General features: G+C 41.6%; 1 protein-coding gene across 5 annotated transcripts; it reads right to left on the bottom strand.

Annotated features, from left to right (window-relative positions):
- Positions 1 to 298: 298 nt before the first annotated feature.
- TRAPPC6B (trafficking protein particle complex subunit 6B) lies at positions 299 to 27,928 on the bottom strand. 5 transcript variants are annotated; one of them, XM_003928810.4, is made up of 6 exons: positions 27,534 to 27,927; positions 19,402 to 19,469; positions 18,219 to 18,336; positions 13,040 to 13,123; positions 9,731 to 9,824; positions 299 to 8,577 (listed from the first exon to the last, which is right to left on the bottom strand). In XM_003928810.4, the coding sequence occupies exons 1-6, from the start codon at positions 27,612 to 27,614 to the stop codon at positions 8,546 to 8,548; spliced, it is 477 nt and encodes a 158-aa protein (XP_003928859.1). In that variant the 5' UTR covers positions 27,615 to 27,927; the 3' UTR covers positions 299 to 8,545. The 5 variants fall into 5 exon arrangements, with proteins under 5 accessions (XP_003928859.1, XP_074249648.1, XP_074249645.1 ...); XM_074393545.1 differs by lacking the exon at positions 299 to 8,577 and adding an exon at positions 8,589 to 9,048; XM_074393547.1 differs by lacking the exon at positions 13,040 to 13,123 and having other exon boundaries at positions 27,534 to 27,928.

Raw genomic sequence — 27,928 nt, 5'->3', positions numbered from 1 at the left:
AGCCTTTTATGCTAAAAACTCAATAAACTAGGTCTCAATGGAACGTATTTCAATAAAAGTTATTTACAACAAAGCCACAGCCAATATCATACTGAATGGGCAAAAACTGAAAGCATTCCCTTTGAAATCTGGCACTAGACAAGGATGCCGTTTCTCACTACTCCTATTTAATATAGTATTGGAAGTTCTAGCCAGAGCAATCAGGCAAGAAAAAGAAATAAAAGGCATTCAATTAGGAAAAGAGGAAGTCAAATTGTCTCTATTTGCAGACGACATGATTGTATATCTAGAAGACCCCATCATCTCAGCCCAAAATCTCCTGAAACTGATAAGCAACTTCAGCAAAGTCTCAGGATACAAAATTCATGTGCAAAAATCACAAGCATTCCAATACATCAATAACAGACTTAAAGAGAGCCAAATCAAGAACAAACTGCCATTCACAATTGCTACAAAGAGATCAGATACCTAGGAATACAACTAACAAAAGATATAAAAGACCTCTTCAGCCGGTCGCGGTGGCTCAAGCCTGTAATCCCAGCACTTTGGGAGGCCGAGGCGGGTGGATCACGAGGTCGAAAGACCAAGACCATCCTGGTCAACATGGTGAAACCCCGTCTCTACTAAAAATACAAAAAACTAGCTGGGCGTGGTGGCACATGCCTGTAATCCCAGCTACTCAGGAGGCTGAGGCAGGAGAATTGCCTGAACCCAGGAGGCGGAGGTTGCGGTGAGCCGAGATCGTGCCATTGCACTCCAGCCTGGGTAACAAGAGCGAAACTCCGTCTTAAAAAAAAAAAAAAAGACCTCTTCAAGGAAAACTACAAACCACTGCTCAAGGAAATAAGAGAAGACACAAGCAGATGGAAAAACATTCCATGTTCATGGTTAAGAAGATCAATATTGTGAAAATGGCCATACTGCCCAAAGTAATTTATAAATTCAACGCTATCCCCACCAAGCTACCTATGACCCTCTTCACAGAACTGGAAAAAAACGCTTTACACTTCATATGGAATCAAAAGAGAGCCCCCAGAGCCAAGTTAATTCTAAACAAAAAGAACAAAGTTGGAGGCATCATGCTACCTGACTTCAAACTATATTACAACAGACGATACAGTAATCAATACAGCATGGTACTGGTACCAAAACAGAGATATAGACCAATGGAACAGACCAGAGGCCTCAGAGGCAACGTCACACATCTATAACCATCTGATCTTTGACAAACCTGACAAAAACAAGCAATAGGGAAAGGTTTTCCTGTTTCATACATGATGTTGGAGAAACTGGCTAGCCATGTGCAGAAAGCAGAAACTGCACCCTTTCCTGACACCTTATACTAAAATTAACTCCAGATGGATTTAAGACTTAAACAAAAGACCTAACACCATAAAATCCCTAGAAGAAAACCTAGGCAAAACCATTCAAGACATAGGCATAGGCAAGGACTTCATGACTAAAACACCAAAAGCATTGGCAACAAAAGCCAACATAGACAAATGGGATCTAATTAAGCTCCAGAGCTTCTATACAGCAAAAGAAACAATCATTAGAGTGAACTGGCAACCAACAGAATGGGAAAAAAATTTTGTAATCTACCATCTGACAAAGGGCTAATATCTAGAATCTACAAAAAACTAAAACGGATTTACAAGAAAAAAACAAACCCATTCGAAAGTGGGTTAAGGATATGAACACTTTTCAAAAGAAGACATATGAGGCCAACAAACATATGAAAAAATGCTCATCATCACTGGTCATTAGAGAAATGCAAATCAAAACCACACTGAGATACCATCACATGCCAGTCAGAAGGGTGATCATTAAAAAATCTGGAGACAACAGATGCTGGAGAGGATGTGGAGAAATAGGAACACTTTTACACTGTTGGTGGGAGTGTAAATTAGTTCAACCATTGTGGAAGACAGTGTGGCGATTCCTCAAGGACCTAGAAATAGAAATTCCATTTGACCCAGCAATTCCATTACTGGGTATATATCCAAAGAATTATAAATCATTTTATTATAAGGACACATGCACACGTATGTTCACTGCAGCACTGTTTACAATAGCAAAGACCTGGAACCAATCCAAATGCCCATTGATGATAGAGTAGACAAGGAAAATGTGGCACATATAAACCATGGAATACTATGCAGTCATAAAAAACGATGAGTTCGTGTCCTTTGTAAAGACATGGATGAATCTGGAAACTATCATTCTCAGCAAACTGACAAACAGGAAATCAAACATTGCATGTTCTCAGTCATAGGCTAGTGTTGAACAATGAGAACAAATTGTTCACAGGGAAGAGAACATCACACACTGGGGTCTGTTGTGGGGGAATAGGGGAGGGACAGTGGGGATAGGGAATTGTGGAGAAATGCCAGATATAGGTGATGAGGAGATGGAGGCAGCAAACCATATTGCCATGTATGTACCTATGCAACAATCCTGCATGTTCTGCACACGTACACCAGAACCTAAAGTGCAATAAAATATATATTTAAAAAAGAAATTTGGCTCAGGGCTGGAGCTAGTTCCTTTCAGAGTTTTGGACAACAACCTGAAAAACCTTCATCAGTGCCTGGGACTGTCCAAAGTCCTGGCTTGGGTTCAAGCCTGCAGGACAAAAGCAGCAGCTGGCCAGGACACACAACTGTGAAGAAGCCTTTGTTTCTCAGTCAGGACAGAAAACGGAAACTGAGAGACCCAACATACCCCAAAGTCAGACAGCTGCATCTTACAGTTCTATTGCTAATTTTTTAAGGATCCTCCATACTGTATTCTACAGCAGCCATATCATTTTACATTCCCACTAACAGTGCAAAAGGATTCACATTTCTCCACATGCTCACCAACACTTTTTTTTTTGGAGTCGTTGTCTCTCTGCCACCTAGGCTAGAGTGCAGTGGCATTATCATGGTTCAGTACAGCTTCAACCTCCCACGCTCATTATATCCTTCAGACTTAAAAATCCTCTTGTCTCAGCCTTGAAAGAAGCTGGGAATACATGGTCGGCTTTTTTTAATTTTTAGTAGAGATGAAGTCTCGCCACATTTCCCAGGCTGGTCTTGAACTCCTGAGCTCAAGCAATCTTCCTGTCTTGGCCTCCCAAAGTGCTCAGATAACAAATGTGAGTCACCGCACCCAGACTGCTTGGCCTGCTCTGCCCTCCTGTATTATTTATTTATTTATTTATTGAGACAGTCTCGCTCCTGTCACCCAGGCTGGAGTGCAGTGGTGCGATCTCTGCTCACCACAACCTCTGCCTCCTGGGTCCAAGCAGTTCTCCTGCCTCAGCCTCCCAAGTAGCTGGGATTACAGGTGCTCGGCACCATGGCTGGCTAATTTTTGTATTTTCAGTAGAGATAGGGTTTAACCATGTTGGCCAGGCTGATCTTGAACTCCTGACCTCAGGTGATCTGCCTGCCTTGGCCTCCCAAAGTGCTGGAATACAGTCATGAGCCATCACACCACCATATGCTTTAAATTATCTGTAGGGTGGGCATGGCAGCTCTCACCTGTAATCCTAGCACTTTGGGAGGCCGAGGTTGGCCGATTACCTGAGTTTCGGAGTTCAAGACCAGCCTGACCAACATGCAGAAACCCCTTCTCTACTAAAAACAAAAAAAAAAATAGCTGGGCGTGGTGGCACATGCCTATAATCCCAGCTAGTCAGGAGGCTCAGGCAGAAGAGCAAAACTTCATCTCAAAAAAAAAAAAAAAAAAAAAAAAAAAAAAAAATCATCTCTAGATTACTGATACCTGCAACATGATCCATACAGAGATGGGGGAAAAAAAATTACTTATACCTATCATATTGTAAATGCTATATAAATGACTGTTATGCTATATTTTTTAAATGTGTATTTTTATTTTTATAGTCTCTGGTTTTGTTTTTTTTTTGGAGACAAGAGTCTCACTCTGTCACCCAGGCTGGAGTGCAGTGGCACGACTGAGGCTCACTGCAACCTCCACCTCTGAGGTTCAAGCAATTCTCCTGCCTCAGCCTCCCAGGTAGCTCGGACTACAGGCATGTGCCACCACACACTCAACTAATTTTTGTATTTTTAGTAGAGACAGGGTTTCACCATGATGCCCAGGCTTGTCTTGAACTCCTGACCTCAGGTATCTACCCCCTTCAGCCTCCCAAAGTGCTGAGATTATAGACTTGAGCACGGCCTTTTTTTTTCAAATATTTCAAGCCAAGGTTGGTTGAATTCTTGGTTGAACCATCAGATAGAAAGGGCCAAGTGTATATGGTTTGCAAATATTTTCTTCCATTCCTAAGTTGCTTTTTCACTGTCCTTTGCTGTGCATCTTTTTAGTTTGATGTAGTCCCTCTTTTCCACTTCAGCTTTTGTTGCTTATGCTTTTGGTGTCTTACCAAAGAGATCATTACCAAGACCAATGTTATGAAGCTTTTCCCCTATGTTTTCTGCTAGGATTATATAGTTTCGGATTTTACTTTTAAATCTTCAATCCAAGCTGGGCATGGTGGCGTGTGCCTGTAATTCCAGCTACTCAGGAGGCTGAGGCAGGAGAATTGCCTGAACCCAAGAGGCAAAGGTTGCAGTGAGCCGAGATCGCACCATTGTACTCCAGGATGGGTAACAAGAGCGAAACTCCGTCTCAAAAATATATATATATTAAATAAATAAATAAATAAATCTTCAATCCAATTTAATTTGATTTCTATGTACAGCATTAAGACAACAATCCAATTTCATTCCTTTGTATGTGGATTTCCAGTTTTCCAGACACTATTTGTTGAGAGATGTTGCTATATTTTTTTTGTTTTGTTTTACAATTTTCCTTTATGAGTTCCTACATTTGTGTGTTGGAAGGGCCTTCTCTAGCACAAAATCACAAGTATTCTCATTTTTTTTTTTAGTATTTTACAGTTTTATTGTTTTACACGTGAACCTTTAAGTTTCTCCCCACCCACTCCCAAAAGAGATATTCAATTGTCCCATACTATTTTTGAATAACCTAACTCTCCCTTTGTTTCTACTGAGAGAGAGGTTTCTTTTTGGCTACAAGTAACAATATATATATCCAAAGTGAATGTAACAATATACGGAATATCTCACATAACCAAAAGTCCAAAGGTGAAGCAGTTACCAGATTGGTTAATTCAGAAGCACAATTCAGGTGCTTTCTATCTACATCCCACTATGCTCAGTATGATGGCTTTCATCTACATACTTGTCCTTTCATGGCCATCAGAAGGCTGCTGCAGATTAGCTTCAAACATCCATATCACCTATCTGCACTGAGAAGCAGAAAAGGGATGCTGGCAAATCCAATCCCCATCTTCTATCAATTAAGAACAACAGAAAATTTCTTCAAAGCCTTTCAGACTTCCTTTATCTCATTAGCTGAGATTCCATCAAATGATCAAGTAAGCCAATTACCATGATTGGCATAGAATCTAATCAACACTCACCATCTCTGGACTGGGGAAGCACCCTATTCTACAGCACAAAGCAGCCATACAGAGTTTAAAAAAAAAAAAAAGTAAGAAAAAAAATGGGGCTTTGTCTGCAAGGAAGGGAGAAAGAAATGGCTAACAGGTAGGCATACGGGATTGTCTAACAAACTCACTTATTTGAACCTACCTTTTTCACACACACAATTTCTACACCTGTTTTATTTGATGTTCTCTACTGTGTTCCATTTTGATCCACTTTTGTGTCATTAGCTATTCCTGGGTCATTATGACTTTTTTAACATAATAAACTTTATATTTGCATATTTGACAGGAAGTTTCCTAAATTTATTTTTTCAAAATTAAAATTTTTTTCCCCAAATGAGGCTAGAATTAGAATTGCAGTCATGCATTGCTTAACAAAGGGGTATGTTCTGAAAAATGTGTCATTAGGAGATTTTGAAATTGTAGAATCACAGAGTATACTTACACAAACCTAGACGGTATGGCCTACTCTACACCTAGGCTATCGCCTATTGCTCCTAGGCTATAAACCTGTATAGCATATTACTGTAGTGAATACTGTAGGACACTGTAACACAATGGTAAGTACTTGCATATCTAAAGGTAAAGAAGGGCCGGGCACAGTGGCTCACGCCTGTAATACCAGCCCTTGGGAGGCTGAGGTGGGTGGATCACCTGAGGTCAGGAGTTTGAGACCAGCCTGGCCAACATAGCAAAACCCTGTCTTCACTAAAAATACAAAAAATTAGTCAGGCATGGTGGTGTATCCCTGTAATCCCAGCTACTAGAGGGGCTGAGGTAGGAGGATCACTTCAACCTGAGAGGTGGAGGTTGCAGTGAACCTAGATCATGTCACTGCACTCTAGCTTGGGCAACAGAGTGAGACTCCATCTCAAAAATAAAGTAAAATAAACATTAAAAAGGTACAATAAAAATGTGGTATTGTAATCTTATGGGACCACCACTATATATGTATTCTGTCATTGATTGAAACATCATTACAGGACACATAACTAGAATTTAATAAATCAAGTTAAATATCTTTGTAATACTGTATGTATCCTTCCATGAAAGGAAAATGGTATGCCTCTAACCTGAGTTTTCTTTTTTTTTTTTAAAGATGGGGTTTCGGGCCGGGCGCGGTGGCTCAGCTTGTAATCCCAGCATTTTAGGAGGCCGAGGCGGGTGGATCACGAGGTCAAGAGATTGAGACCACCCTGGTCAACATGGTGAAACCCCGTCTCTACTAAAAATACAAAATATTAGCTGGGCATAGTGGCACGTGCCTGTAATCCCAGCTACTTGGGAGGCTGAGGCAGGAGAATTGCCTGAACCCAGGAGGCGGAGGTTGCGGTGAGCCGAGATCGCGCCATTGCACTCCAGCCTGGGTAACAAGAGCAAAACTCCGTCTCAAAAAAAAAAAAAAAAAAAAGACGGGGTTTCACTGTGTTGGTCAGGCTGGTCTTGAACTCCCGACCTCAGGTGATCCGCCAGCCTTGGCCTCCAAAGTGCTTGGATTACAGGCATGAGCCACCATGCCCGGCCCTGAGTTTTCTTTAATATTCTAAAGTAAATTTTTATAGTTCTTATTTCGGGTTTTTAATATAATGTTTGTTTTATTTAGTCGATCTTAATCAGCCATTTCTATGGCAGAGTACCCAATAAAACATCTTGTTTGGTGTGTCAGTCACCCCCTTCTGCAGCGTTCCCTGTCACACAAACACATGCAAAAGGGTAATAAATAAATAGGAAACAAAGTATCGTTTTTATAATCAACATGCAAAGTTCTAACAAAAGCTGGGGATATCTGCTTATGCCAGATAATTTAAGTAAGAGAAAGTATGTGGAAGAGGTGGTGAGTAAGATATATCCAGTGAGCACTGACCCCAAACCACTAAGATGATGTAGTCCAGAGAATGTCAGAATGACTAATCCAAGGGCAGGGAGCGGTGGCTCAAGCCTGTAATTCCAGCACTTATGGGAGACCGAGGCGGGTGGATCACAAGGTCAGGAGTTCAAGACCAGCCTGACCAACACGGTGAAACCCCGTCTCTACGAAAAATATCAAAATTAGCTGGGCGTGGTGGCAGGTGCCTGTAATGCCAGCTACTTGGGAGGCTGAGGCAAGAGAATCACTTGAACCTGGGAGGCAGACGTTGCAGTGAGCCGAGATTGAGCCACTGTACTCCAGCCTGGCAACAAAGCAAGACTCCATCTCAAAAAAAAAAAAAAAAAAAAAAAAAAAAAGAATTACAAATCCTCAGGTGAAAGAGTAAAGAAGGGAATAAAGATATTAGACCCTTTACCAGGATGTCCATGCATGGGGAGAGAAGTTGAAAGTCAAAACTCTAACAGAAATAAATACAAAAATTCCTTTCAAACATACCTAATATTCTTTGGCCCTATAGTCACTGAATTCACATTTAAACTAATCTATATTTCATTTTGATTACATTAATGGAGCTCTGAAGGAATGAAACCTATTAAAACAAAATGAAATTTCTAAACAATTTAGGCAGTCATATATGTATTTATATATATATATATATATATATATACACACACACACACACACACACACACACATACAATGTATATACAAAATCCTTATACAGGTGTAAAAATTCTTAATAAATTATAAGCAATAAAATAAAAAATTTAGTATGTTTGCTTTTTAAAATAAAACATTCATACTTTATCAAAATTTGTTCATTTTTATCACAAATATTCTGTTGGTACACACTTTTCTCTCAAGCAAATTCAGCAAACCCTGAGCTTTGCCTGTCTGTCTATGGCCAAATACGTTAACACTCTAACCAAATAAAAAGGTTTAAAATAAGAGTCCTACATCTTGGTGTCTAGTTATCTGAAATCAGGTTTTCATTTTGAATAGTTTTGGTTAAATATATGTCATGGCAGAATGTCCCTTTATCTCCTTTGAGTTGATCTGTGTAAATTGTTAAAAATACATGCTTACTCCTGTACAAACATCAAACAATGTAATTAAATCATCACTACCTGAAATACTTTATACATGAATAATTTATCTCTTTACACTGTTGAAGCCTTGCATTTCAGTATGTTCTACAGCTTCTGTATCATCACCTGAAATTTGCCTAAAAAAAAATAATAATAATAATTCTTTAATTTTAGATACAAGGAAAACAAGTCTAAACATCAATTTTATTTTCCATATAGGAAATAGTTTCAATCAAGAAACCTACTATGTCAAACAACCTTTTCACATTCTTCATAATATTTAATAAAGTCATCCTATTTAATGGGATGATTATCTAGTTTGTGAGTAGGCACCTTTGTTTCTCTTCATTATTCCTACATTTGGGTACAGTATTTCACTGCTAATGATCATTGTAAATGGAAAGGAAATGCAATGAAGCTCAAGTCCATGTTTTTTTCTTGGTTGGCAGCTCCAGTGAAAAAATCTTTAGGGAGGCATTTAGGGAGACATTTAGTGATAAAAGACTATTTGGGGCCAGGCGCCGTGGCTCACGCCTGTAATTCAAGGCGGGTGGATCACATGAGGTCAGGAGTTCAAGACCAGCCTGGCCAATATGGCAAAATCCCGTCTATAAAAAAAAAAAAATTAATTAATTAATTAAAAAAAGACTATTTGGTTTTACTTAGCTTCATGTAATAGATATATCCTAAACAATTGTTTAAAAATAGCATTTTCACCAGCCCAACCAACATGGTGAAACCCCATCTCTAATAAAAACACAAAAATTAGCCAGGTGTCATGGTGTGCGCCTGTAATCCCAGCTAATCAGGAGGCTGAGGCAGGAGAATCGCTTGAATCTAGGAGGCATTTTCAACGTTCTAGGGAAATTTGCTATCTTAAAGCATTACATCCCTTAAATTGTCTTATAAATCCAAATTCATACAGGCATACATATTCAGAAGATATTATTCTGAATATATATACTTGAATTTTAAAAAGTTATAAATCATATTTATACAGGTATACATATTTAGAATATCTTCTCTAAAAAAGAATATCTGACTTTAAAAAAGTTATAAATCATCCCTTAAATTGTCTTATAAATTTGGATTTTAGTCCATTATTAATTCAAAAATTACTGAATATGAATATAGCATGCAGCATATTATACACTAAATGTTACACTGATAAAACTAAAATGAAAGTTTCAGCATTTTAAATTTTCTCTCAGTTAAAACAAAAACAAACAAAAATATCAGACCTGAAAACAAATTACTGAAACATTTGTAAGAAACATGAATTCAACTTACAAGCAGGCATTGAAGACACTTCGGCTGTTACAATACTTTTTATTCCCAAGTTTGATAAGCCACCTCTGATTAAGCCACATGTAAATGCTAAATACTAAAAGGAAAAAAAATCATTAAAATAGTAAGGATTTACTAAAATAGTAAAGCTATTGAAAAATGCAACATGACATGATTTATTATCAGTAAGTCATTCCTGTTTAAAAAAAAGGACTTTGGAGGAACTGTTCAAATTACTGAAAAATATTGTTAGATTTCCCAGCTCCCCAGAAACTAAAGCATAGACATATGACTTAAGACTTGGCCGGGCGCGGTGGCTCAAGCTTGTAATCCCAGCACTTTGGGAGGCCGAGGTGGGTGGATCACAAGGTCGAGAGATCGAGACCAACCTGGTCAACATGGTGAAACCCCGTCTCTACTAAAAATACAAAAAATTAGCTGGGCATGGTGGTGCGTGCCTGTAATCCCAGCTACTCAGGAGGCTGAGGCAGGAGAATTGCCTGAACCCAGGAGGCGGAGGTTGTGGTGAGCCGAGATCGCGCCATTGCACTCCAGCCTGGGTAACAAGAGCGAAACTCCGTCTCAAAAAAAAAAAAAAAAAAAAAAAAGACTTAAGCTCAGCCAGGGAAGCTGGGCGCTGTGGCTCAGGCCTGTAATCCAAGTACTTTGGGAGGGCGAGGTGGGTGGATCACCTGAGGTCAGGAGTTCGAGACGAGCCTGACCAACATGGAGAAATCCTGTCTCTACTAAAAATACAAAATTAGCCGGGCGTGGTGTTACATGCCTGTAATCCCAGCTACCCGAGAGGCTGAGGCAGGAGAATCACTTGAACCCAGGAGGTAGAGGTTGCACTGAGCCAAGATCCTGCCATTGCACTCCAGCCTGGGCAATAAGAGCAAAACTCTGTCTCAAAAAAAAAAAAAAAGACTTAGGCTCAGCCAATTAAGTAATCCAGGACAGTGAAACTAGAGTGACAAAAACAAGCCAGAAACAGATCAGAATTACTTCTGGAGGCAGTAAAGGTAGTTTGTGTCAACAATCCATGCTGCCTGCAGGATTCTAACTGGACTCATCCTGTGGAGTGACGATGCTATCCTACCAGCTGTCTTAACCTCCCCTGGTTATTGCCTATTTTTAGAGCTTATCAATTGTGTTAGCTTACAAGCAGAGTTTCCTTCCTCTATTTACAACCAAGAATCTGGACTTGTTTAAGACTTATAGCTTGTCACAACAAAGAATTAACTGGTTGAAAATATCAACAGCTTGGATGTTGAGAAACAGTGTCACATAGACACAAAGAAAGGGAAAAGGGCTGAGCTACAGCCCTGAAAATCATGACAAGAACTGAATTGAAAAATCAGTAATTCGAGGCCGGGTGTAGTGGCTCACACCTGTAATCCTAGTACTTTGGGAGGCTGAGGTGGGTGGATCACTTGAGGTCAAGAGTTCAAGACCAGCCTGGCCATCATGAAGAAACCCCATCTTTTTTTTTAAAAAAAAAAAGAAAAATCAGTAATTCAAGGAATTTTTGATTACCCACATCTACGTTGCATGTTCAATATACATAATCTATAATATAAAATATCTCATAATTAATATATATAAATGGGTCCTATTAAGTAATTAAATCTGAGTCATGAAATTCTAAGCTGGAAGAGAACAGGCGTTAAAGATTGTTTACCCCTGACCGGGCACGGTGGCTCAAGCCTGTAATCCCAGCACTTTGGGAGGCCGAGGCGGGTGGATCACAAGGTGGAGAGATCGAGACCATCCTGGTCAACATGGTGAAACCCCGTCTCTACTAAAAATACAAAAAATTAGCTGGGCATGGTGGCGCGTGCCTGTAATCCCAGCTACTCAGGAGGCTGAGGCAGGAGAATTGCCTGAACCCAGGAGGCGGAGGTTGTGGTGAGCCGAGATCGCGCCATTGCACTCCAGCCTGGGTAACAAGAGCGAAACTCCGTCTCAAAAAAAAAAAAAAAGATTGTTTATCCCAAGAGTTCTTAATCTGGGAACCTGTAACCCCTATGAAAATAAAAACCATTTTGCTGTGATACCCCAACTAAAAAAAAAGAAAAGAAAAGAAAAACCATGTATATACGTGTATTTATAGGGAAAGGTGTTCCAATTCTCAAGGATGTCCATTACTTAAAATAGTTAGAAATCAGAGAAATGGTCTAACTTACTCTTTTCACAGGTGAAAAAATCAAGATCCCAAAAAGTTAAGTGAGAACCAGAAATATTAAAGTGAGATGTTAGTAAAAAAAAGAAAATATGCCAGGCACGGTGGCTCATGTCTGTAATCCCAGCATTTTGGGAGGCCGAGGTGGGTGGATCACAAGGTCAGGAGTTTGAGACCAGCCTGGCCAACATGATGAAACCCCATCTCCACTAAAGACACAAAAAATTAGCTAGGTGGGGTGGTGCATGCCAGTAATCCCAGCTACTTAAGAGGCTGAGGCAGGAGAATCACTTGAACCTGGGAGGCGGAGGTTGCAGTGAGCTGATATCATGCCGTTGTACTCCAGCCTGGGTGACAGAGCAAGACTCCATCTCAAAAAAAAGAAAATATACACATTACCCATAAAATTAGAGCCTGTATACTCCAAAAATACAGGAAATAAGCAATCAGGCCAGATGCGGTGGCTCATACCTATAATCCCAACACTTTGGGAGGCTGAGGTGGGATGATCACTTGAGCCCAGGATTTGAAAAGATTGTGGAATCCAATCTCTACAAAACTTTCTTAAAAAATTAGCAGGCATGGTGGCCCACACGTGCAGTCCCAGCTCCTTGGGTGACTGAATTAAGAGGATCGCTTGAGCCCAGGAGGTCAAGTTCAAGATAAGCCATGATCGTACCACTCACTACACTCCAGCCTGGATGACTGAGGAAGACCTTGTCTTAAAAAAAAAAAAAAAAAAAAAAAAAAAAAAAAAAAAAAGTAATCTACCATACATCTACATTTCACTGTCGTTTAGTTAGAATGTTGTATTTTTAGTAGAGACGGGATTTCACCATGTTGGCCAAGCTGGTCTCAAACTCCTAACCTCAGGTAATCCACCTGCCTGGGCCTTCCAAAGTGCTGGGATTACGGGCATGAGCTACCACGCCCGGCCAGTGTTTCTTTAATTGGCTACCATAAGCCTATTTAGCTAAAGATTAGTGTTACTGTGACATGTCTCTCATTTCATAAAAAACTCTTTAAACAAAAAAGAACACTTAAAATATATTTTAAGTTCAACAGTCTGTTGTGACTAGCATTGAACTTTTCCATGTAGTCCTACTATTAACAGAAACCCCATTAAATACCTTAGATGCATGTTCTAAATACTGTTTCCCAGCAGACATCTGAGTAAGCAGGCGAAATTTGTTGTCCTGAAGAACATAGATGCCCTGTTCCAAAAATAGAAAAAACATCCGAAGTCAATGTAACTAGTAGTCCTTAAAATTATTTCCTTCTTTCTTTTTTTTTTTTTTTGAGACAAGAGTCTCACTCTGTCCCCCTGGCTGGAGTACAATGACGACGCTCCCTTGGCTCACCGCAACCTCTCTCTCCCAGGTTCAAGTGATTCTCCTGCCTCAGCCTCCCAAGTAGCCGGGATTACAGGCAGGCAGCACCATGCCAGGTTAATTTTTGCATTTTTAGTAGAGTCAGAGTTTCACCAAGTTGGTCAGGCTGGTCACAAACTCCTGACCTCGCGATCCACCTGCCTCAGCTTCCCAAAGTGCTGGGATTACAGGCACCATGCCTGGCAAATTATTTTATTTCTTATGAAACAATGTAAGTGTTTTTTTTAAAGTTATTAAAAGTCTCCTTCCCATTGGTCGAATTTTCTTTTTCTGTTCTTTGGAGACAGGGTCTCCTCTGGTTGCCCAGGATAGAATGCAGTGGCACAGTCACGGCTCACTGCAGCCTCCAACTCCCAGGCTCAATCGATCCTCCCACCTCAGCCTCCCAAGTATCTGGGACTACAGGTGTGCATCACCACGCTCAGCTAATTTTTATATTTTTTGTAGCAATGGGGCTTTGCATGTTGCCCAGGCTGGTCTCAAACTTCTGAGCTCAAGCAATCTGCCCACTTTGAACTTCCAAAGTGCTGGGATTACAGGCATGAGCCCATGTGCCCAGCCTGGTCAAATTTTGTTTAAATGAAGGAGTTTTGCAATGTTCACACTGAAGAGTTGTGAGTTCAGTATTTTCATAACACTAACATCTACTGAACAGTTTTATACACTAAAGATACAAAAACTGTATGAAACATAGTCCCTATCCCTAAAAACTAATAGTTTAGTACAATGGAATCATTAAGATACATCCATGTGAAACAAGCTGTTTGTTTGTTTATTCACTTATTTTGAGATGAGCTCTCGCTCTGTTGCCTAGGCTGGAGTGTGGTAGTACAATCACAGCTCACTGCACCCTCAAACACCTGGGTGTTTGAGCAATTCAGCAATTCTCTTTCTCTTTTTTTTTTTTTTTTTTTTTTTTTTTGAGACGGAGTTTCGCTCTTGTTACCCCGGCTGGAGTGCAATGGTGCGATCTCGGCTCACCGCAACCTCCGCCTCCTGGGTTCAGGCAATTCTCCTGCCTCAGCATCCTGAGTAGCTCGATTACAGGCACATTCCACCATGCCCAGCTACTTTTTTGTATTTTTAGTAGAGATGGGGTTTCACTATGTTGACCAGGATGGTCTCGATCTCTTGACCTCGTGATCCACCCGCCTCGGCCTCCCAAAGTGCTGGGATTACAGGCTTGAGCCACCACGCCCGGCAGCAATTCTCTTATCTCAGCCTCCTGAGTAGTCGGGACCACAAGCGCACACCACCACATCTGCCTAGTTCTATTAATTTGTATTCATCTTTTTTTTTTTTTTTTTTTTTGAGACGGAGTTTCGCTCTTGTTACCCAGGCTGGAGTGCAATGGTGCAATCTCGGCTTACCACAACCTCCGCCTCCTGGGTTCAGGCAATTCTCCTGCCTCAGCCTCCTGAGTAGCTCGGATTACAGGCACGCGCCACTATGCCCAGCTAATATTTTGTATTTTTAGTAGAGACGGGGTTTCACCATGTTGACCAGGATGGTCTCGATCTCTTGACCTCGTGATCTGCCCGCCTCGGCCTCCCAAAGTGTTGGGATTACAGGCGTGAGCAACCGCACCTGGCCTTTTTTTTTTTTTTTTTTGAGACGGAGTTTCGCTCTTGTTACCCAGGCTGGAGTGCAATGGCGCGATCTCGGCTCACCGCAACCTCCGCCTCCTGGGCTCAGGCAATTCTCCTGCCTCAGCCTCCTAAGTAGCTGGGATTACAGGCACACGCCACCATGCCCAGCTAATTTTTTGCACCTTTAGTAGAGACGGGGTTTTCACCATGTTGACCAGGATGGTCTCGATCTCTCGACCTCGTGATCCACCCGCCTCGGCCTCCCAAAGTGCTGGGATTACAGGCTTGAGCCACCGCGCCCGGCCTTTTTTTTTTTTTTTTAAACAGAGTCTTGATCTGTCACCCAGGCTGAAGTACAGTGACTCGATCACTGCAACCTCTGCCTCCCAGCTCAAGCAATTCTGCTGCCTCAGTCTCCCAAGTAGCTGGGATCACAGATGCCTGACACAGAAGCTCAAGTGATCCTCCTGCCTCAGCCTCCCAACATGCTGGGATTGTAGGTATGAGTCACCATGCCCAACCTAATTTTTATTTTTAATTTTTTTTGAGACAGAGTCTTGCTCTGTCGCCCACGCTGGAGTACAGTGGTATGATCTAGGTTCAATGCAAGCTCGGCCTCCCAGGTTCAAGCAATTCTCCTGACTCAGCCTTCCAAGTGGCTGGGACTACAAGCGTGCACCACCACACCTGGCTAATTTTTGTATTTTTAGTAGAGACAGGGTTCTACCATGTTGGCCAGACTGGTCTCAAACTCCTGACCTCAGGTGATCCACCTGCCTCAGCCTCACAGTGTGCTGGGATTACAGGGGTGAGCTGCCATACCAGGTCTTATTTCTTTAAGAGACAGAATTGTGCATTGTTATCCAGGCAAAAGTGCAGTAGGTCACTGTATCCTTGAATTCCTCCCATGCAGCTGAAACCTCAGGGTCCTGCCAATGTGCTCGGTGAATTTTTTTAATTATTTTTTTTTTTGTAGAAACAGGGTCTCACTATGTTGCTTAGTCTGGTCTCCAACTCCTGAGCTCAAGCAATCCTTATGCCTCAGCCTCCCAAAATGCTGCAATTCTAGGTATGAGCCACCATGTCCAGCCAGCTGATATATAATACTAAATAATGTCTAGGAAGTCAAAAATAAGAGTCATTTCTTCGAATTAGCAATTCAAGTATTTCCAAGCTAAAGTTGGTACAAAATGAATTCTAGGCCAGGCACAGGGGTTCACATCTATAATACCAGCACTCTGCGAGGCCAAGGCAAGAGAATCCCTTGAGCCCAGGAGTTTGAGACCAGTGTGGGCAACACATTGAGACTCTGTGTCTAATTAACTAATAAATAATAAATAATCCTATTCTAATTTTTTTACTTAATCAAATTCCAAATCTATTTCTTTGAAGTTTATAAAATAAAATCTAACAAAGCTAGTAGTGGTGGTACATGCCTATAATCCCAGCTATGCAAGAGATTGAGGCCAAAGAATTACTTGAGTCCAGGAGCTGGAGATCAGCCTGGGCAACACAGTAAGACCCTGTCTCCTTTTTCAATTTTTTTTTTTTTTTTTTTTTTTTGAGACGGAGTTTCGCTCTTGTTACCCAGGCTGGAGTGCAATGGCGCGATCTCGGCTCACCGCAACCTCCGCCTCCTGGGCTCAGGCAATTCTCCTGTCTCGGCCTCCTGAGTAGCTGGGATTACAGGCACGCGCCACCATGCCCAGCTAATTTTTTGTATTTTTAGTAGAGACGGGGTTTCACTATGTTGACCAGGATGGTCTCGATCTCTTGACCTCGTGATCCACCCGCCTCGGCCTCCCAAAGTGCTGGGATTACAGGCTTGAGCCACCGCGCCCGGCCTTCCTTTTTCAATTTTTAATAAATAAATAGCTTACTAGTTTTACAGTAAGAAAAGAATAGAAAATACAACAATAATAATGCAAGAGTTATTTAAGAGTAAAATATGCTCTATAAATTAGACCTTAGAAATGACTATAAAGGATCTCCTCCTCCCACCCAAGGTGCCAAAAGGAAAGGCCAAGGGGAAGAAGGTGGCTCCAGTCCTTGCTGCCATGAAGAAGAAGGAATCCCGTTTGAAAAAAGGCCTAAGAATTCTGACATTAGACAGGACATCCACCCAAAAAGGACCCCACTTGCTTTGTGAAATGGCCCCGGCAGAAAGCCATCCTCTATAAGCAGCGGAAAGTGCCTCCTACGATTAACCAGTTCACCCAGGCCCTGCACTGACAAACAGCTACTCAGCTGCTTAAGCTGGCCCACAAGTACTGACCAGAAACAAAGCAAGAAAAGAAGCAGAGGCTATTGGCCCGGGCTGAAAAGAAAGCTGCAAGTAGCTGGGCATGGCAGCTCACACCTGTAATCCCAGCACTTTGGGAAGCTGAGATGGGCGGATCATCTGAGGTCAGGAGCTCGAGACCAGCCTGGCCAACGTGGTAAAACCCCATCTCTACTAAAAAAAAAAAAAAAAAAAAAAAAAAAGAAAGCTGCAGGCAAAGGGGATGTCCCCCACTAAGAGACCACTTGTCCTCTGAGCAGGAGTAAACACTGTTACCATCTTGGAGGAGAACAAGGAGGCCCAGTTGGTGGTGAATGCACACAATGTGGATCCCATCAAGCCGTCTGTCTTCCTGACTGCCTTGTCGCACAAAATGGGGGTCACTTACTGCATTATCAGGGGAAGGCAAGACTGGGACATCTAGTCCACAAGAAGACCTGTATCACCGTTGCCTTCACAAAGGTTAACTCAGAAGACAAAGGAGCTTAGGTTCAGCTGGTGGAAGCTATTAGAACCAATTACAATGACAGATATGGTAAGATCCACTGTCACTGGGGAGACCATGTCCTGGGTTCCAACTCTGTGGCTTGAATTGAAAACCAGGAAAAGGCAAAGAACTTGTCACCAAACTGGGCTAAATGTACTCTGTTGAGTTTTCTGTATATAAAAATTATTAAAATAATACAAATTATTCTTCAAAATAAAGAAATGATTCTAAACACATAAAGGTGATATATTTGTGGTTCTGTATATTATTACCACCAACTGACAAATACTAAAAGCTATTATCATCCTGACATTTGCTATTTAAAAAAATTTAACATAGCATATAATTGGGTGAAAGAAACAGCTATCATTACTGGTAACTGTCCCTTTGTCTTTATTCATTTCACACTATTAGAAGGAAAAAATTAGTAACTTATTAACACCATAAAAAATATTCCAAAGTTAACCAGAAATTATTTTAGGTTTTAAATAAGTCACTAAAATATGATATTTATATTAAGTTAAATGACTTAAAAGTATAGGTCTTAGTTATTTTAATTACCTGATGATTTGTCCTTAGATTGTCGATTTGTTTCTTGAATACCGTAGTCCAAAAATCTTTACAAATGAACTTCATGATATCTAACTCATCCTTGAACCTTGCAGTATCTTTTGTAAACCTAAAAAGATCAACTAGAAGTAATAGAGTATTTATCCTCCAAAGAAAGCAAGAGGAACAAATTATTAACTAATTTTCAAATGTCAGAACAGCACTGAACATTTATTGGGTTTTTTAACTTTAATTTTTTTTGGCAGGGTCTGGCTCTGTAGCCTAGGCTAGAGTGCAGTAGCATGATCTCAGCTCACTGCAACCTCTATTTACCTCCCAGGCACAAGCCATCCTCCCACCTTAGCCTCCCTAGCAGCTGAGACCACAGGTACATGTCACCATGTCCAGCTAATTTTTTTATTTTTGGAAGAGACGGGGTCCCACTTTGTTGCCCTAACTGGTCTGAATCTCCTGAGCTCAAGTGATTCTCCCACCTTGGCCTCCCAAAGTGCTGAGATATAGGCATGAGCCACCACACCTGGCTGAACATTTATTAACACTCATAAAGTCATAAGCACTAGGCAAAATGATCCTATCTCAATGGATTCACATTACGTTATATAAATTATGAGGCCTCAAATTAGCCTAACATTATAGCCAAAATTTCGGGTGCAATTCTCTAGCACATCAAAAAAATCACAAAATAACAAAGAGGTAAGCATGATCATGACATTATTATATAAAATATAATCAGAGTGTAACTGTTCAAATAGTGAGAAAGAAATACTAAAAAAAATTGATCTATAAGTTGAAAGATAATCATATGCATAAACACAGACTATTGTATTTCAATCCTATGTACTTAAAAATTCTATGCAGGTTAAAGAACCTAGCAGATCTTAAGTTGAAAATGCAGTAAGATTTCACACAGTTGCTTTAATATACCAGTAGTTTCAGGAATAAAGTCTAAAATACATAAAATATATATTTTCTTCAAACATTAAAACATAAAATTTGAATAACTGAGTGAAAATGGCATTGGATCTAAAAAGAAAGTTCAATTTTTGAAGTAAAGAGAAGAAATAACATTCAGGAATTAAAATTAAAATATCTCAAGTTTTATGCAATCTTTTGAAATGGACCATCTTTGTTTATAACCTACCTGCCAGAAAATTTTCAAATCCAACCTGCTCACCTTTCTATCAATCCTTGTCCAACTCGAAACCCCATGTTTTCCAGCTTAGTAATACATCGTCCGTTTTCCTATTTTAAAAAAATAATAGTTTTAATACTTTTAGAATGCTAGGATGTTAGTATTCAGAAATTGTTTTATAATATTGGTTAAAAATAGTAATGTAAATATTTATACTTTTTTCACTGAAACATCTTAAGAAAAAGTGAATTATAAGATTGATACTATTTATTTACTTTACTTTGACTGACTTTTTTTTTTTTTTTAAAGATGGGATTTCACCATGATGGCCAGGCTGGTCTTGAACTCCTGACCTCAGGTGATCCACCCACCTTGGCCTCCCAAAGTGCTAGGATTACAGGCGTGAGCCACTGCACCCGGCACTGACTTACTTTTTACTTTTTTTTTTTTTTTGATAAACAAGTTAATTCATAATTTAGTTAACATATACATAGTCAACCTAAAAATGTCAATAGAAGGATACACTTATAAATTTTATTTTATTTTCAGATGGAGTCTTACTCTGTCACCCAGGGTGCAGTGCAGTGGGTCCATCTTGGCTCACTGCAACCTCCACCTCTCAGGTTAAAGCGATTCTCCTACCTCAGGTTCCCAAGTAGCTGGAATTACAAGCACCCACCACCATGCCTGGCTAATTTTTGTATTTTTAGTAGACATAGGGTTTCACCATGTTGGCCACGCTGGTCTCAAACTCCTGACCTCAAGTGATCCACCCAAAGTATTACAGGCGTGAGCCACCACGCCCAGCCAGAAGGATACACTTTAAAACCACTTGGAAGGCCATCTCTATAGAAGTTACTTTCCCAGGATAGTAACCAGATGTCACCTAAGCCAATACCGTCTTAACTGGCAGAGGTTCAATGGATAGTAGCTTTGTGTTCCTCTACAACACCAAGTTTTTATAATACAAACAAACCCCTCAAGGTACAGTGGCTCATGCCTGTAATCACAGCACTTTGGGAGGCCGAGACGGGTGGATCACGAGGTCAAGAGATCAAGACCATCCTGGTCAACATGGTGAAACCCCGTCTCTACTAAAAATACAAAAAACTGCCGGGCGCGGTGGCTCAAGCCTGTAATCCCAGCACTTTGGGAGGCCGAGGCGGGTGGATCACAAGGTCGAGAGATCGAGACCAACCTGGTCAACATGGTGAAACCCCGTCTCTACTAAAAATACAAAAAATTAGCTGGGCATGGTGGCGCGTGCCTATAATCCCAACTACTCAGGAGGCTGAGGCAGGAGAATTGCCTGAACCCAGGAGGCGGAGGTTGCGGTGAGCCGAGATCGTGCCATTGCACTCCAGCCTGGGTAACAAGAGCGAAACTCCGTCTCAAAAAAAAAAAAAAAAATACAAAAAACTAGCTGGGCATGGTGGCGCGTGCCTGTAATCCCAGCTACTCAGGAGGCTGAGGCAGGAGAATTGCCTGAACCCAGGAGGCGGAGGTTGCGGTGAGCCAAGATCGCGCCATTGCACTCCAGCCTGGGTAACAAGAGCGAAACTCCGTCTCAAAAAAAAAAAAAAAAAAAAAAAGCTGGGGATGGTAGCATGTGCCATTCTGGAGGTTGATGCAGGAGGACTGCTTGAGTCCAGGAAGTTGAGGCTGCAGTGAGCCATGATCATGTCTCGCACTCCAGCCTGGGCAACAGGTTGAGCAAGGGACCCTTTATCAAAAAATAAAAATAAAAAAATAGAAGAAAAGGAAAGTCCAAATTCCTTATGTTATGTCCTTTCCTTGAAGACCCTTGGCTAGTTAACCAAATTCATTAATATCCATATACTCACAAACATTCTTCCCTTCTATCACTCTGAAATTTCTGCAGCAACTCCAAAGTGCCATGCTCTCTTCTGTCTCCATACCTTTGTATGTGCTATTCCCTAGACTTCACATTCTTTAAATTGTGGTCAGTTACTACATTCTCCCAGATGCTTTCCCTGAAACTTCCTTAAGCCCTATGCTGTCATAAAACTCTGTACATACATCTATTTCTGTACTTATCACTGTTTTTGGTTTTTCTACTATTCTCCACACTTGTTCTCAAACATGCTTAGGATGAAGCAAGGCACAGTGCTCATGCCTATAATCCCAGCACTGTAGGAGGCTGAGGTAGGAGGGTTGCTTGAGACTAGGAGTCTGAGACCAGCATGAACAACATAGCAAGACTCTGTTTCTATAAAAAAAGAAAATTGTTTTAATTAGCCAGACATGTAACATGCCCATAGCTCTCACTATTCAGGATGCTAACACGGGAGGATCACTTAAGCCCAGGAGGTCAAGGCTGCAGTAAGCCAAAGTCCCAACAATGCATTCCAGGCTACATGACACAGCAAGACCTTGTCTCTTTTTTATTTTTTAATAGAGACAGTGTTTTACTATGTTTCCCAGGTTGGGCTCCAACTCCTGGGCTCAAGTAATTCTCCCACCTCAGCCTCCCAAAGTGCTGGGATTACAGGTGTGAACCATCACACTCACCCAGAGACCTTGTGTCTTTAAAAAAAAAAATGTTCAGGGGCCGGGCGCGGTGGCTCAAGCCTGTAATCCCAGCACTTTGGGAGGCCGAGGTGGGTGGATCACGAGGTCGAGAGATCGAGACCAACCTGGTCAACATGGTGAAACCCCGTCTCTACCGAAAATACAAAAAATTAGCTGGGCATGGTGGCGCATGCCTGTAATCCCAGCTACTCAGGAGGCTGAGGCAGGAGAATTGCCTGAACCCAGGAGGCGGAGGTTGCGGTGAGCCGAGATCGCGCCATTGCACTCCAGCCTGGGTAACAAGAGTGAAACTCCATCTCAAAAAAAAAAAATGTTCAGGTAGAAAGAGTGCCTGTGAATCATGATGCTCTTTGTGGAATAATCTGCTCTCTTTAGAATCACCTAGGAACATATTTATTATTAGGAAATATTGAAATCACCTTTGTAAAGATTGTAACAGTGAGAAAATTATGACAGTGAAAGAGATCTCACCTAACCAACTCCATCTTGCCTTTAACCTCCAAACTGCCTTTGGTCATTCTTGGATGCGGCCCAAGCTAACTTCGGAAGAAATTTAGTTTACAGAATAATCTTAAAGCAAGAATGATAATAGCCCTTCCCAAAACTAAATCACTTTTACAAAACTAATGAAAGACTACAAAGTTAAGATTATGAGAGGGGTCTGAATTCTGCTAAAATGTAGGTAAGTGTTAACCAGCCATTGTTCTGGCAGTCACAAATTTGTAACTTTCCCAATTACTCCTGTAAATAATATCACTATTGTAGAACCTAAAAAAGGCTTTTTAAGATGTCTTTAAAGACTTTTGCATTTTGGATGACTCCAACTGGTCCTGTGGCCCTACACCTCTGTAACTACATCCCCAACCAATCAGCAGAACCATTCCCTAGCCCGCATCCTGCCAAATGATCCTTGATAAACCCTAGCCTCTGCTGATTTGAGCAATAATAAAACTCTGCTCTCTCATTCAGCCAGCTCTACATAAATGCCTTATTGTAATTCTCCTGTATTGATAAATCAGCTCTATCTGGGCAGCGGGCAAGAAGAACACTGGGCAGTTACAATATGCTTATATAGACACTCTCAAATCCTATGATCACTTGAGCTTTTGAATTAAGCCCTACAACATACCTTTTGATTTTCGTACTTGTTCATGCACTTTTGAGTAGGCACCAAATTTTTAAGAAAAATTCAACTTGGCCGGGCGCGTTGGCTCAAGCCTGTAATCCCAGCACTTTGGGAAGCCGAGGTGGGTGAATCACGAGGTCAAGAGATCAAGACCATCCTGGTCAACATGGTGAAACCCTGCCTCTACTAAAAATACAAAAAATGTAGCTGGGCATGGTGGCACGTGCCTGTAATCTCAGCTACTCATGAGGCTGAGGCAGGAGAATTGCCTGAACCCAGGAGGCGGAGGTTGCGGTGAGCCGAGATCGTGCCATTGCACTCCAGCCTGGGTAACAAGAGCAAAACTCCGTCTCAAAAAAAAAAAAAAAAGAAAAAAGAAAAATTCAACTTGAGAACATTTTGTCCATTAACCTTTTAAAATTCATTCTCCATAAATTGAGAAATGCCCAATTAGTCCATTTTAAGATAATTAATTCCTCTTTAAGCATAATTTGAAAAACATTGATTTAGAGGGTGAGAACATTAGTTCTTTAATTTCAACTCAAATCTTAGGGGAGTTTATTTTCCTATACTGAAAATGTATAAAACTTTATTTCACTTAAAAAAAACTTTTCATAGAAAAAAAAAAAGGGCCAGGAGCAGTGGCTCATGCCTGTAATCCCAACACTTTGGGAGGCTGAAGCGGGTGGATCACAAAGTCAGGAATTAGAGACCATCCTGGACAAAATGGTGAAACCTCATCGCTACCAAAAATACAAAAATGGCCGGGCACGGTGGCTCAAGCCTGTAATCCCAGCACTTTGGGAGGCCGAGGCGGGTGGATCACGAGGTCAAGAGATCGAGACCATCATGGTCAACGAGGTGAAACACCGTCTCTACTAAAAATACAAAAAATTAGCTGGGCATGGTGGCATGTGCCTGTAATCCCAGCTACTCAGGAGGCTGAGGCAGGAGAATTGCCTGAACCCGGGAGGCGGAGGTTGCGGTGAGCCAAGATTGTGCCACTATACTCCAGCCTGGGCAACAGAGACTGTTTCAAAAGAAAAAATAAAAATAAAAGACACATAATCCTGTCATTGAGAAATGGATTTTACAGGTCTTTTCAGACATAAACAATGGTTTTTACGGTCTAAAAAAATCTCAAAAAAATCACTTCTGGATGACAGGATTATGTGTATTTTACATTTTTCATGATGAAAAATTTCAAGCACACTCAAAGTAGGGACACTAATATAAACGCTCCTATACCCAGATTTCAGTATGGGTTCTGATTACGAAGACTACCACATAACTGTTGTTTATATAATCTTTGCTTATTATGTACTTTCAATTCAATTTTTCCCCCATCATAAACACACTGCAGTAGAAAAAGAAAATTATTTTTAGCTTAAATGATTCAAAACTATGAACTTCCTTCCTTTTTTTTTTTTTTTTTTGAGGAGTTTCGCTCTTGTTACCCAGGCTGGAGTGCAATGGCACAATCTTGGCTTACTGCAACCTCCGCCTCCTGGGTTCAGGCAATTCTCCTGCCTCAGCCTCCTGAGTAGCTGGGATTACAGGCACGTGCCACCACGCCCAGCTAATTTTTTTATATTTTTAGTAGAGACGGGGTTTCACCATATTGACCAGGATGGTCTTGATCTCTTGACCTCGTGATCCACCACCCGCCTCGGCCTCCCAAAGTGCTGGGATTACAGGCTTGAGCCACCGTACCTGGTCCTCCTTTCTCTTATATGATTAGTCCATCTCTTAAAATTACTGGGCATGAGTAGAATGGCTCTGTTCATTTTATAAGGATTAACTCACTGGAAAAAAAGGAGAGCTCTTAAAAGGAAGAAAAAATATTCTTCTAGACAAGAGTCAGAAGAGGGACAGGTGTAGTGGCTTACACCTGTAATCCCAGCACTTTGGGAGGCTGTGGCAGGCAGATTACCTGAGGTCATAAGTTCAAGACCCGCCTACTCAACATAGTGAAACTGTCTCTACTAAAAATACAAAAAAATGAGTCAGGCATGGTTGCCGGCACCTGTAATTCCAGCTACTCAGAAGGCTGAGGCAGGAGAATTGCTTGAACCCCGGAGACGGAGGTTCCAGTGAGCTGAGACCACAACACTGCACTCCAGCCTGGGCAACAGGAGCAAAACTCCGTCTCATTTAAAAAAAAAAAAAAAAGGAAAGAAAAAAGAAACAGAGAAGAGGAAAGGTAAGAAGGGAGGGGAGAATGAAGAGAACTGAATACACAAGTGGTGGGGGGGGAGGGGGCCGGGTATGATAAAAAAGTAAAAGGGGTGTGTTATTAACTGTTCTTTGGGGGAAAAGAAGCCTGGTTTTGCACAAACAGTAAACACTGATGTCAATAGTAAAGTCGTAAGTTTGTAACTTGAAAAAAATCTCTATTACAGATGGGTCATTTGGGTAAGAATCGAATTTGCTTCATTTCCAAAACTCTTCCATACATATCTTTCTAATGAAATCTTCAAATGTATCTTGCCTATCCTTCTTGTGCAAACTGGCAGTACCTTTTCTTGGATGTCCTGCAGGGACCTCAAAACTTCAACCTGCCCTGAAATAACTCATTTTACCTCCTCATTTTTTTCTTCTTCTTTATCCCCTTTTCTGATTAATAGCACCACCATCCAACCCAGCTGCCCAAGCAGAAAACCTGATGATATATTTTCAACTCCTCCCATCCTTAAACAAGGCGTACACAATTCCACCTTCTACCTCACAAATCTGTTACCTCCTTTTCTCACTATGTTTTTCTTAATTCAGATCATCATCATTTCCAGCCGTAACTCCTATAATAAAGGAATTTCCCCCTACAAGGATCTTCCATCTCTAGTCCAAATGCTAGATTACTTTCTAAAATGCAAATGGTCCACATCATTCCCCTCCTTAAAAATCCTCCGTTGCCAGGTGTGGTGGCTCACACCTGTAATCCCAACACTTTGGGAGGCCAAGGTGGGCGGGGATCACCAGAGGTCAGGAATTAGAGACCAGACTGACCAAGAGGGAGAAACCGCATCTCTACTAAAAATACAAAATTAGCCGGAAGTAGTGGCGAATGCCTGTAATCCCAACTACTCAGGAGGTTAAGGTAGGAGAATCGCTTGAACCCGGGAGATGGAGGTTGAGGGAGCTGAGATTGCGCCATTGCACTCCAACCTGGGCAACAAGAGTGAAACTCCATCTCAAAAGCAAACAAACAAACAAACAAAAACAGCTTCTCTTGAAAAGATCCGAACTCTTTAATCAGACCAAGTTCTTTCTTTCTTTTTTTTTTTTTTTTGAGACGGAGTTTCGCTCTTGTTACCCAGGCTGGAGTGCAATGGCGCGATCTCGGCTCACCGCAACCTCCGCCTCCTGGGTTCAGGCAATTCTCCTGCCTCAGCCTCCTGAGTAGCTGGGATTACAGGCACACGCCACCATGCCCAGCTAATTTTTTTTGTATTTTTAGTAGAGACGGGGTTTCAGCATGTTGACCAGGATGGTCTCGATCTCTTGACCTCGTGATCCACCCGCCTCAGCCTCCCAAAGTGCTGGGATTACAGGCTTGAGCCACCGCGCCCGGCTCAGACCAAGTTCTTTCTAACTTAAGCTCTTACTTCTCACTCTGCCTCCACTCAATCTAGTCACAATGAAATGCTTAAGTGGTATTTAAATCCACCACTCTTCCATACCTCTATGCCTTTATCTTTACCTAGGATACATTTCCTATCCCCATTCTCCACTCGTTTTATCAATTATATTAAAGAAAGGGCTCCTGACTTGAGCATGACTTTGGAATATTTCTCAAATCCGTTACAACTACATGATTCTACCAGCCAATACTTAATTTTAACTATTCATTAAATCCCTATTCCCTAAAGACCGAGGCAGGGATTTTTATTTTATTTATCTAGCAGTGTCAGGCCCACAATCAGTGATTGAATAAGGACTCCCACATATTAGAAGTAATCACTACATACTATCACATTTCAGATTAAAAAAAAAAAAAGGTAATCTCTACAATTCTACAAGAATGGGCCATTGTTTCATTCACTACTACATCCCTAGCAGCGAGAACTAGCTTTGACATAATGGGCACTATTTTCTGAAACAATTAATTTAAACAGTGTTTCCTAATTATCCTAATGCCTGCAAACTCAACCTTCATTAGGCTTCAGTACTCAAGTTGTGTGGAGCTGTACTGGGCATTAGGAAAGGGGAACGAGGGACACGCTTCTTAGGCTGCGACAGGTCTGGCCAGTGCATGGCTCAAGGGCACAAAAAGGAATCAAATAGCAGAAGATAAGAAAGAGAAAAGGATGAAAGATGACAGATCAAAGGAGACAACTGACAGGTTCTAGGATTTAGGATACCTGGAGGTGGACCACTTTGTCTACACCTCGGGAGGCATCGGGTGGCGACGGGACAGGGGTTGAAGGAGACAGCACTGAGGGGAAACAAGGTGTGTCACCGCAAAAGGACCTCAAGGGCGTGTGGCAGCACTCACCACCTCCCCCTGCTCCGCGGACTTGTACACTCCAGACACCATCTCGTTATGGAGAAGCAAAAACAACGCCTCATCCGCCATTTCCTGCTAATTCTTCCAAGCTCCGAGTTTGGGCTCTCGTCTGAGCTGGTCTGGGGGTTCCGGCTAGCGCCTGGGCGACTTGGCCAGCGCCGTGGCTCCGTCAGGCCGCCCTCTGTCCCTTGTGGCTAAGAAGACACGGCTTCCCAAAGGCTGGTACTGCAGTGACTGGTACTAGACAGAGCCCACACTCCGGGGTACCAAGTCCAAAGGCCGAACGACAGTCTGACAGGAGCAGTAACCAAATCCAGCTCGCGGAGATGCGATCCGGCCCGGGTTTAAGGGGCTGTGGGGGGTGGGGGGGTAGGGAAAAAAAC

Source organism: Saimiri boliviensis, chromosome 2 (genome assembly GCF_048565385.1).
Source record: "Saimiri boliviensis isolate mSaiBol1 chromosome 2, mSaiBol1.pri, whole genome shotgun sequence".
Lineage (NCBI taxonomy): Eukaryota > Metazoa > Chordata > Mammalia > Primates > Cebidae > Saimiri > Saimiri boliviensis.
The sequence above is the reverse complement of the archived record's forward strand: the minus strand, read 5'-3'. Positions and strand labels throughout refer to the sequence as shown.